The sequence below is a fragment of the Gigantopelta aegis genome, chromosome 6 (genome assembly GCF_016097555.1).
Source record: "Gigantopelta aegis isolate Gae_Host chromosome 6, Gae_host_genome, whole genome shotgun sequence".
Classification (NCBI taxonomy): domain Eukaryota; kingdom Metazoa; phylum Mollusca; class Gastropoda; order Neomphalida; family Peltospiridae; genus Gigantopelta; species Gigantopelta aegis.
In genome coordinates, this window is record NC_054704.1 from 72,798,741 (window position 1) to 72,811,401 (window position 12,661).

General features: G+C 37.2%; 1 protein-coding gene across 1 annotated transcript in view; it reads right to left on the reverse strand.

The window, feature by feature from the left end:
- LOC121374268 (arginine--tRNA ligase, cytoplasmic-like) overlaps window positions 1-12,661 on the reverse strand; it is a 246,370-nt gene that overhangs the window by 11,519 nt on the left and 222,190 nt on the right. The window contains exons 12-13 of the mRNA XM_041501304.1: window positions 6,197-6,310; window positions 1,044-1,102 (exon numbers count right to left, since the gene is read on the reverse strand). Of these exons, the coding sequence (XP_041357238.1) occupies window positions 1,044-1,102; window positions 6,197-6,310 (173 nt within the window). The remainder of the gene's footprint in view (window positions 1-1,043; window positions 1,103-6,196; window positions 6,311-12,661) is intronic.

The following is a 12,661-nucleotide window of genomic DNA, read 5'->3' on the forward strand; positions in this document are numbered from 1 at the left end:
TTCAGAAAATCCCCCGCACAGAACACATTTCCATTTAATTGTTATTCTCAAACACAATCGGCTGCCAATGCTATTCCCAATTTGGCTAGAATTTCACTAGTCTAGGTAACTCAATGCTGGCTGTTTCAGCGGCAGATGATCAACAACTTCAAAAAGGCCAAGTCTGAAGATTGAGGCAGTGCAGATTCAGGGGCTGATTTAGTGGGGAGCCAACCTGGCACGGGTCCCACCCCTTACCTCCGACAACTTTGACAACAAAATGCACCACACCAGCATTGTCTCTTACTCATATTTAATATTAGTTTTCTATTCACTACATGTATACCCTCCATCTTAACAACTCCTATACCTACCATTATACATTATGCAAGAAGATATTTTGTAAATGGTTACATGACCCCCCGACCCCCCCCCCAAATTTCTTTTTAATAAATCACATTATATATTTAAAAAATTAATATCTCCATGTTTTTTTCTTCTCAAGGGAAGATTAATTGCCATTTTGTATTTAATAACGATACAAATTAAAAGTTTGTTTTATTTAATGACATAACTAGAGGACATTGATTTGTTAATCATCGGCTATTGGATGTCAAACATTTGGTCATTTTGACATATAGTCTTAGAGAGGAAACCTGCCACATTTTTCTATTAGTAGCAAGGGATCTTTTATATGCACCATCCCACAGACAGGATAGCACATACCACAGTCTTTGATAACCAGTCATGGTGCACTGGCTGAAATAAGAAATAACCCAATGGGCTCACCGATGGGGATTGATCCCAAACCGACCGTGCATCAAGCTACCACTTTACCACAGGCCTTCGATATATATTATGATTTAGAGCCTTTTGGAATAGAAATACATGTTTGCTACACTTTATTTTTCTCTAATTAATTAAAGGCTATTCATCACATGGAGGGGGAGTGGGACATGGAGGGGGGAGGTGGGAGACAGTAGGTTAGCTGTAATTTGTTTTGTCTATAGTAAAAAAAAAAAAAAATCAAACTTAATTATTGAGCAGCTCAAAGAATTGCATACCTGATTCGAGTGTAGGCGTACAAAAGGTAAGCAGCAGTGTTGCCCCGGTCATCCAACATCTGAAATGGAGAAAATCTCTTCAGAATTAATTAGCACAGCAAAAAAAAAAAAAAAAAAAAAAAAAAAAAAAAAATAATAATAATCTGATAGAGGCAGGGTTTTAAATTGTTTTTGTTTTAATACAATAAGCATTCTGAAGCAATACATATCCCCTATCGTGCTTCATATCCCCTAAGTTCAAGGGCCATAACTCTGTTAAAAATAGGTAAATCCTCATGTACGATAAATTTCATCTTTAACTCAACACAATAAAGCTATACAAAATCATGAGGCATTGCTGAAAAAAAAAGTCAGAATAAAAACTACATATGGAAGAGATTGACAGACAGACAGACAAAACCTATACTACCCTCCAATTAGACGGACAGAAAACTAAAAAAGAACCATAATACACTAACTTAAGGTCTTCTCCAGCTAGACCATTAAAAACTAACTTTTTCACATTTTTCAGAAAAGGGAGTGAAGAATGCACCCCCCCCCCCCCCCAATACATCCGCCAATGCAAAATTTGTGTTGATGTTTATAAGTTTCAAATGATGTTATATAATTACTTCTTTCCTTAAAAGCCTAGAGCTTCATATTTTTAAAAAATTGACCAAAAAACCCAGCAACCCCCTCCAACCCCCCCCCCCCCCCCACCCCCCCACCCCAACCTTTGAAAATTTAAACATGAAACTGAATTTTAATTATGGCAACATACAGCAGCAGCAATCATCTCAATTTGTGTCCTCAGGGGGGTAACGGCCAACTTTGGACCATGTGTGATAAAAAAAAAGTTCAATCTTAAGTTCAAGCAAGAACGATGGCAATTAACTTAGTAATAAATAACATGGCGTACAGTTATTATATTTCCAACTCCATGGCCAGCTCGAGATTTTAATTAAGTCTTTTACAGCGTACAGTCAATATTTGCTCCTGTGAACATAACACCCATTTACAGGATAACTGCAAGAAGCTCTCAAATATTTATGATAGACTGTGCTGAAAGATGAAGTATTTATATTGTTCAAACTGCATGTAATTGCCACAGTTTTGCTGCTGCTGAAGAAAACTAAGTTCTTCAATAAATATTGATGTAGTGCCACTCAGTGTGTATGTTCATGGACAAATGCAGAGTCTTTGCAGGTACGAGGGCCACCCACAGTATTCTAATGGCAAATATTCTCTCTCTCTCTAAATGGACCATTTCTAGAAATTTTCATTCATTAAACACTTACTTGTTGCTTATTTGTATTATTTGGAGACTGATGTTAAACAGTCATCTCTTAAATTCATGATCCCTAGCAAACTTATAAATATATAATTAAAAAAAAGTAGGGGAACTCTAATAAGAATTTACAATAGCCAAAATTGTAACTGAGGTATATTAGCTGTGGGGAATGGTTATATGAAAATAGTGAATATATATACTCTTCAAAAAAGGTAGGGGAACTCTAATAAGAATTTACAATAGCCAAAATTGTAAGGTATATTAGCTGTGGGGAATGGTTATATGATAATAGTGAATTAATTGGGCAAACATTATAACCGGTAGTTCAATATTACAGTAGTTTTATGACCACCAAAGATCTTGAAGGACGACTGGGGTCAGAAGTGAAATTTGAAAGTTGATGTTTTTTATCAGTAAATCGCAAATTCAAACAATAAAAATGACTAAAAACAAAACAATAACAACTGTATGATCAACAGAATGAAAAAGATTGACAGAAATAATGTTCCACAGTGATTAATCGACCTTCCTGGAAATTGTCAAAATTGAGAATGATACCCCACGCACGTGTACGGGGCAACTGCGTGATGCATGTGCAAACTATGGAATGTGTTTCGGTGTGTTGATAAACAGACCTGAACGTTCTTTACTAGGATGTCTGTGGTCAAAACGTATGTTCTGTTTAACATTAATATTTCAGGTTCCCCTACTTTTTTTGAAGAGTATATAATTCAAAAACACTTTTGAAAATAACAAAATGGCTCAGAATTGGGTTTTTAAAAAATAATTTTTAAATAACTAAATAAGGCTACCGTCATGGCAAATGTTTTCACAAATAATTAACAGCTTATTCGCCCCCAAAAAGGTGTTTCCTTTCTTTTGTATATACCTTTATACTCAATAATTTATTTGGCTTTAAAATGATGTTCCATTTCTTTTTTGTATCAGTATACAAATCAACAAGTCGGTTATGATGGATGTCAAAAAAAGAATGAAAAAAAAAAGACAGAACCCAAACCCCAACCTTTTTAAGAAAGTGTAAATGTTGGCAATCATCCTTTTTAAGAATGTGTAAATGTTGGCAATCATCCTTTTTAAGAAAGTGTAAATGTTGGCAATCATCCTTTTCAAGAAAGTGTAAATGTTGGCAATCATCCTTTTTAAGAATGTGTAAATGTTGGCAATCATCCTTTTTAAGAAAGTGTAAATGTTGGCAATCATCCTTTTTAAGAAAGTGTAAATGTTTTGGCAATCATCCTTTTTAAGAATGTGTAAATGTTGACAATCATCCTTTTTAAGAATGTGTAAATGTTGGCAATCATCCTTTTTAAGAATGTGTAAATGTGGTCAATCATCCTTTTTAAGAATGTGTAAATGTTGGCCATCAGTGTTGATTTGTGTGGAAACAGCCGCACTCAAACGAAGGCCACTTCTCGGTGCAATTCACTTGAATAAAGGTGAACATTTCCAATTAACTGGGATACTTCTCTTCACATGCAATTACCAGGCAATATTAGATATGATAAAACATGCCAATAATTGCTTTCAGGCCGTCCCTTCTTGAAGACAAAATTCAATCTCCTTGGTCTATAGTTGAATTAAAGTATTCTGACGAAGGTCGCGTTTTTACATGAAAACAAGACACATCTCATCTGCATGGGTCCTGCCAGGTCAAGTGGGAATTTAAGTACTCTCCGATTAGGTGTTGGTTTTTTGGCTGGGGGCGGAATCTAGCTCAATCGAAAGACACAATGTCGAAGGTGCTTGAGTCGTAGGATTGAAATCTCCTATAGAAGACCCATTAGATTTGTCCCATCCCAACCAGTGGGTTTATCAAAGATATCAAAGGCTGTGGTGTATGCTAACATGTCTCATGAAAATTGCATATAATAGATCTATTGCTGCAACCAGTGCCCTAAGAAGGAAATGTTTTATTTAACGACACACTCAACACATTTTATTTACGATTATATGGCATCAGATCCAGTGCCCTATGACTGGTATATCAAAGGCTGTGGTATGTTCTAACCTGTCTGATGAAAATTGCATATATAATAGATCTCTTGCCGCAACCAGTGCCCCATAACTGGCATAACAAAGGCTGTGGTAATCGCTAACCTGTCTGATGAAAACTGCATATAATAGATCTCTTGCTGCAACCAGTGTCCCATGTCTGGTATATCAAAGGCTGTGGTATGTGCTAACCTGTCTGATGAAAATTGCATATAATAGATATTTTGCTGGTGATGAAAAAATGTAGCGGGTTTCCTCTAAAAACTAGGTGCCAGAAGTATTAAATGTCTGACATCATATAGCTTGGGGCGGAACGTATCCAAGAGGTAAAGTGCTCGCTTGATGCACGGTTGGTTTGGGATCGATCCCTGTTGGTGAGCCCATTAGGCTATTTCTTGTTCTGGCTAGTATATCAAAGACTGTGGTATGTGCTATCCTGTCTATGGGATGGTGCATACAAAAGATTCCTTGCTACTAATGGAACAATGTAGTGGGTTTCCTCTCTTAGACTTTGTATCAGAATTACCAAATGTCTGACATGCAATAACTCAATGTGCTCTAGTTGTGTCGTTAAACAAAACAATCCTTTTTTTTTCAAATAGCTTATGATTAACTAATCAATCTGCTATAGTCGACTAACTTTTATTTTATTTTATTGCCTCCCCTCCCCTTCCTCCCTTTAGTTTTGACTAGGTATGGCCCTGGTACATGTATATGTGATGTCATCAAATGCAGTTCATTTATTTCTTATCACAAACTGAGACATGGCCATTTAGCACATGACTAATAGCTGGTAATGTATCTGCATATCTGAAGCAATGGCAAGCGATTTTATTTCAATTTGTCAAATTAGAAGTCAATGTGTATGACTGATCGGCAAAACTCTCGGTCTCTCTTCCAATTATTTTCTAATGCAGTTCATCCTTAACTTAGCAAACAAGTAGAAATAATCAACTGAATGGTTTAATATGTAAAGTCACATTTAAAAAAAAAAAAAACAACATTTTTCTATTTAAATGACTGTTATAGAGACGAGGCAAGTACAATATGATTTCCTGGTGAAATGGTGCATGGGAGAAGGCTATGTTTGGAGAGGGGATGGGGCTTGCAAAACGTCAATAGCCAAAAAAAAATTCACTTTAAAACTGGACTGGGGGTGGTACGTAGCCCAGTGGTAAAGTGTTCGCTTGATGTGCAGTCGGTCTAGGATCAATCCCCATAGGTAGACCCATTGGGCTATTTCTCATTCCAGCCAGTGCTCCACAACTGGTATAACAAAGGCTGTGGTATGTACTATTCTGTCTATGGGATGGTGCATATAAAAGATCCCTTGCCACTAATCAAAAAGAGTAGCCCATGAAGTGGCGACAACGAGTTTCCTCTTTCAATATCTATGTGGTTCTTAACCATATGTATGACGCCATATAACCATAAATAAAATGAGTTGAGCATGTCATTAAATAAAACATTTCCTTCCTAAGGGAATTGTTTATGTCACATTACCCCAATATATCAATCTGCAGATTTTTTTTTTTTTTTTCCCAGTCATAGTAATTGTCTGTCTTATTCCATTTAAAGTTTTTCTTTTTTTCTTCCCCATATAATTTTTTTTTTTTTTAAATCCATCACAACACCACTCTGAAGAGCTACCATATTGTAAACTGACACCTTCTAAAGATGGCCTGACAGATTTGCATATTTAGTACCAAAAAAAAAAAGGTAACAGATCCATAAAAAAAAGAAGAAAAAATGTCTTCTCTCGATTGATTATTTCTTCAATGCAATTCATCTTTACCTTATCGTAAAGAAAGGAAAGAAATATTAGTTTAAAAACACGGAGTCACATTTTTAAGACAGCTGCTACCCTTACCTTGTCAAATGAGAAGACGTAATCATGTGATCGATTGTGCGAGAGATCGGCATACTTGATACAACCGTACGCAACAGCCTCCCTAGCTTTCTTCATTTCCTCGTCCGTCAGCACCTGTCAACAGCAAATAACATACAGTGAACTAGAAGGGGAAAAAGAGAAGTGGACGAATGAACACTCCGTCAGCACCTGTCAACAGCAAATAACATACAGTGAACAAGAAGGGGGAAAAGAGAAGTGGACGAATAAACAAATGAAAAAATGAAATAAAAGTTTGTTTTGTTTAATTTCCCACTAGAGCACATTGATTTATTAATCATTGGCTATTGGATGTCAAACATATGGTCATTTTGACACTGTTTTTTTAGAGGAAACCCGCTGTCACCACATAGGCTACTCTTTTACGACAGGCAGCAAGGGATCTTTTATTTGCGCTCCCCACAGGCAGGATAGCACAAACCATGGCCTTTGTTGAACCAGTTATAGAGAGGAAACCTGCTACATTTTTTCATTAGTAGCAAGGGATCTTTTATATGCACCATCCCATAGACAGGATAGCACATACCACAGCCTTTGATATACCAGTTGTGGTGCATTGGCTGGAACGAGAAACAGCCCAATGGAAATGAAACAGTGAACGAATGAATGAATGAACAAACAAATGACAATGAACAAACAAATGACAATTGGGGTGGGATTTTACTCAGTTGGTTAGAGTGCTTGCCTGAGGTGTTTGAGTTGCTGGATTGAACCACTTAAGTGGATCCATTCAATTGATTGTTTTGTTTTCTCATTCCACCCAGTGCACTACAACTGGTCAAAGGCCATGGTATGTGCTTTCCTGTCTGTGGGAAAATGCATATAAAAGATCCCTTGCTGCATTAGAAAAAATGACTACGAGTCAGAATTACCAAATGTTTGACATCCAATAATTAATTAATCAATCTGCTCCAGTGGTGTCGTTAAACAAAACAAACTTTAAACAAATGACAAATGAACAACAAACAAATGAATGAATGTTTAACAACATCCCAGTATGAAAAAAAAAAAAACTAACAACAACAAAAAAACCCCACCACAAAAAACAATCAAATACCCAACACAGATCAATAAAGAATGAAAGAAAGAATTTGGCATCTTATTAACGGGTTTAATTGGTGCCAAAAAACTTGTTTTAGTAATTAACAAAAATGTGTACATATATGTGTATCTGAGATTATTTTTTTTACATTCATAAAGCAAAATACATAATTATAATCTATTCTTTAAAACAAAATTGTATTAATTCTTTTAAAAAAATAATAAAAACTTAAAATTGTTTTTAAAAATGCACTGTGATGAACACCCACAGCTGCAGTTGTGAACCAAACTTCACTTATCTACTAGGATTTATAGTTTGTGAAAAACAGAGCTAAACCAGGACTTCGAGATTATCGGGGGCAGGACGTAGCCCAGTGGTAAAGCGTTCGCTTGATGCGCGGTCGGTCTGGGATCGATCCCCGTCAGTGGGCCCATTGGGCTATTTCTCGCTCCAGCCAGTGCATCACAACTTGTATATCAACGGTTGTGGTATGTGTTTTCCTGTCTGTGGGATAGTGCATATAAAAGATCCCTTGCTGCTAATCAAAAAGAGTAGCCCATGAAGTGGCTACAGCAGGTTTCTTCTCTCAGTATATGTGTGGTCCTTAACCATATGTCTGACGCCATATACCCGTAAATAAAATGTGTTGAGTGCGTCAATAAATAAAAACATTTCATACTTTCTAGATTATGGTAGCCCTACTTCCATGGCTCTTGATATTCAATGTTGGGCTAGTAAATAACTACGATCACCATGCCTAATGGCTAGTGAAAAAAAGCTATCAAATGCTGCATTAAAGTCTGTTTTGTAAATATGAATATCCTGTCCACCCCCACCCCCCAATCTAAAGTTTTTTAAGCTTTAGGTAAGATATCTGATTATTACTATTGATAAAATTATATTTACTTAAAGCAGAGCAAGTTCATTTTCAATCATGGCTAGTAAATTTTATTTTAAACTGATCCCATGGCTTTAAAACGCCTTTTTTTAGAATGCCTGGAAAAATATAATAACTATAGCAAAGACAGAATCAAAAGTAGATACTGCTGCAGCCACCAACTAAATGTATATATCCTTTATTCTGACTTTAACAAAAGTCAAAGTTTGTTTTTGTGTAACACCAGTAGAACACATAGATTTATTAATCATATGCTACTGGATGCCAAACATCTGGTAATTTGACATTTAGCTACATTTTTCTATTAGTAGCAGCTGACCTTTTATATGCTGACACCCAATAGCTGATGTATTTTTCATGCTGGGGTGTTGTTAAAACATCTATTCTAATCTAATCTTTTATATGCACCATATCCCACAGACAGGATAGCACATACCATGACCTTAGATGTACCAGTCGTAATGTACTGGCTGGAATGAGAAATAGCACAATGGGCCCACTGACGGGGACCAATCCTAGACCGACAGCGCATGAAGTGAGTGCTTTACCACTGGGCTACGTCCCATTATTCCGACTTTATCAATGCAAAACAACATGCTTCCTGTTCCAGGAATATTCACTGCAATCACTAGAGAGACTTTTCATAACCCACATAATCTGAAAATCATTATTTCAAATTAAATACAAGATAAGGAACCTTAACTGGCTTAAGCTATCCAAGAATCACTTGATGGTCATGTACTGCAGAAATTCATAAACCTCCGCATGCGACAAAGTAAACAAGTACTTTTAACAATACCTCAGTAGATGCAAGTTAATCAGTGATTATTATTACTATTAGAAAATTTAACTCTGATGATAATGTGCTCGACTCTGGCACAGAGGGTTTCATGACTCGAACCCTTCAGTAAAGGATGATTTATTATAGATTTCATTTGGAACCAACATAGGGTTTGAGTGTATTCTTAACATAGGGTTTGAGTGTATTCTTAACATAGGGTTTGAGTGTATTCTTAACATAGGGTTTGAGTGTATTCTTAACATAGGGTTTGAGTGTATTCTTAACATAGGGTTTGAGTGTATTCTTAACATAGGGTTTGAGTGTATTCTTAACATAGGGTTTGAGTGTATTCTTAACATAGGGTTTGAGTGTATTCTTAACATAGGGTTTGAGTGTATTCTTAACATAAGAATGGCTAATGATTTTGGACCCACTGATGGGGATATGTCATAGATTGATTGTGTAACAGGTGAGCATATTACTCATTGGCTATGTTCCACCCCTCACCGTTAGTTAAAGAACAACTGGCCTGATGGCAGAAATGGTCCCATAGTCTTGAAGTTATTATCCATTGGAGGTCAGGGTGTAGCTCAGTGGTAGAACATGCATTCCCCAGAGGCACAATGTTGAAAGAGCATTCGTCTATGATGGACTCATTTTCAACCAGTTCCCCACAACTAATATATCAAAGGCTATGGCATATGTCAGTTCCTGTCTATGGCGAAAATGCATAAAAAAGATCCATTGCTGCTTTTTCAGTAGGAGTAGCTAGCCTTTGTGGCATCAGTGGGTTTCCTCTTTTTCTTTCTTGACCATTATTTGAAACCAAATGCCATTTAACCATCATATGTTAGACACCAAATGGCCATAGTTTAAAATGCTGCGAAGTGCCTTTAAGTTAACTGTACTTTTCCATTCCTATTATCTGTCAGAGACAAATCTGATTGTTGTCGATTTAAAATTCTATTTCACAGATTACAAAAGAATTTAGCGAATCGATAGTTTCAGACATGATTTCAGAGGAACTATTTCCTCAAGGACACTTCATGCAGCATATATATCTGGCAGAGACCAAATCTACTTAGGGTCAAGTTAGGATATGGGTGGCTGAAATAAGCTCGTAAACCTATGGGATCAGGCTGGGTAATCTGATGACCGTGTGGATATCAGTCTGGTTCATTGACGCCTCTCACGGAAAATGGGTCTTCCAGGGAGAGAATAAATCACACTGATTGAAACATACGGAGCCCATTCACTTGGTGATTACGGTATTTTGCACTCTTTTAACTGTAGTCATGAACCGGCCTCGGTGGTGTCGTAGTTAAGCCATCAGACATAAGGCTGGTAGGTACTGGGTTCGCAGCCCGGTACTGGCTCCCACCCAATATGAGTTTTAACGACTCAATGGGTAGGAGTAAGACCACTATACCCTCTTCTTTCTCACTATAGCCACTAGCAACTAACCCACTGTCCTGGACGGACTGTCCAGATATCTGAGGTGTGTGCCCAGGACAGTGTGCTTTAACCTTAATTAGATATAAGCTCAAAAATAAATTAAAATGAAATGAAATGTAGTCATGAAGTGGCCCTTTACAAGTAAATCATAGAACACCCCTTTAAAGTTTATGTGCGTTACTTTGAAGATAACCGTATACAGTTTTTAGATTTGCAGGTGTTATTGTATATTTAATGTCTGCAAATTTAATGCCTTTTTTTTTCTATCTCATTTCTTGATGTTATGAGGTAGCTTACATGTCTCATGGACTCGGAGAGCTATGCCAGCTGGAGCATTAGCTCCTGGTAGGGTCACCCAAGCTGGACTGGTCAAAGGGTAGAGACTAGACTAATATGGACCGGACAGACAGAGGACGTGAGTCAAGAAAGACAACTGTCTAGGAGAAGCAAACTCCAAAATCAAAACTGGTCTGGAGAGGCTGAGAATCCTAGGAGAAGGAAAACACCAAACTCAAACCAAAGTCCACTCAAGTCAGAGTACAGAAGCTATGCATCAGCATTAGCATTGAAACTGAAGTCAGAGTACAGAAGCTATGCATCAGCATTAGCGTGGAAACTGAAAGGAAATGTCTGTACATGTACCAAGCTCTATGATTATCAATGTCATTTTTGACTGAAGGCATTAGATTGGGGTAAGAAATGAAACAGTTGCGGGCATCAAATAGAGAATAACAAACAGGTAGGCGAGTTAGGAAGGAAGGTATTGAGCACACTGGCAGGCAGACAAGCAGACATATATGGATCAATGAATGGAATAAAGAAACTAATGAATGCAGCGCTTGACAAATGTTTGAGAAAGTCACTAGCCATTACAGAAGCTTTGGCTATGTATTGCCCTATATATTATAGTAATACACTAGCCCAGACCAAACATTCACTAGTCTCTGGACTTAGGACTAGTGAATTTGCCAAACCCTGATGAATGAATGAATAAATGATTGAATGAAAGAATGAAATAATGAATGAAAGAAAGAAAGAAATAATGAATGAATGAATGATAGAACGAACAAACGAACGAACGAACGAACGAACAAATGAATGAATTAATTTATAAATTAATTCCTGGATAGAAATAGATGATAACTACATATATGGCTTTGTGCACAGCATCATTAAATAATGTGCTTCGTTCTACACATCAACCATGTTACAAATTACCAGCATTTTTAACATCAGGGCTTGGAATCTTGCTCTAATAATAAAACAAATTGACCGCTTTCACATTAGTCATAATTATGAACATTACTGGCTAGAAATATTGTTGATGAAAATTTGCCCCAAGCAAAACCATCAAATTAAAACTGCCTCTCTTTTGAACAGGTCAGACTAATGAAATATTTCCAAACACAGCTGTTTTGGATGTAGTGTGAAACAAATAACCAGTAATATAACATATACTACTCAAGACAAGTTAAAAGGACGTATCCTGAATTTTCAGTTATTGTGAGGTGTTTCTGACTAACGAAGTCTTTTTGGTGACTAAAATTGCATATTAAAGTAAAGTTTGTTTTATTTAATGACGCCGCTAGAGCACATTGATTTTTTATCTTATCATCGGCTATTGGACGTCAAACATATGGTCATTCTGACACTGTTTTTAGAGGAAACCCGCTGTCGCCACATAGGCTACTCTTTTTACGACAGGCAGCAAGGGATCTTTTATTTGCGCTTCCCACAGGCAGGATAGCACAAACCATGGCCTTTGTTGAACCAGTTATGGATCACTGGTCGGTGCAAGTGGTTTACACCTACCCATTGAGCCTTGCGGAGCACTCACTCAGGGTTTGGAGTCGGTATCTCGATTAAAAATCCCATGCCTCGACTGGGATCCGAACCCAGTACCTACCAGCCTGTAGACCGATGGCCTGCCACTATGCCACCGAGGCCGGTAAAATTGCATATTAAATACATTTTCTTGTTTAGAATACCAGTGTCTGTATATGCAATGTGTTTGCAGTCGTGTGCTATATACACGGCTAATTGTTCGTAGCAGTCATTTTTCAGTTTACTTTAATATATAATTTTTCACATATACAGAATTATTGAATGGGGGCAGGACATAGCCCTGGGGTAAAGTGCTCGCCTAATGTGCAGTCGGTCTGGGATCAATCCCCGTTGGTGGCCCATTGGGTTATTTCTTGTTCCAGCCAGTGCACCACGACTGGTATATCCTGTCTGTGAGATGGTGCA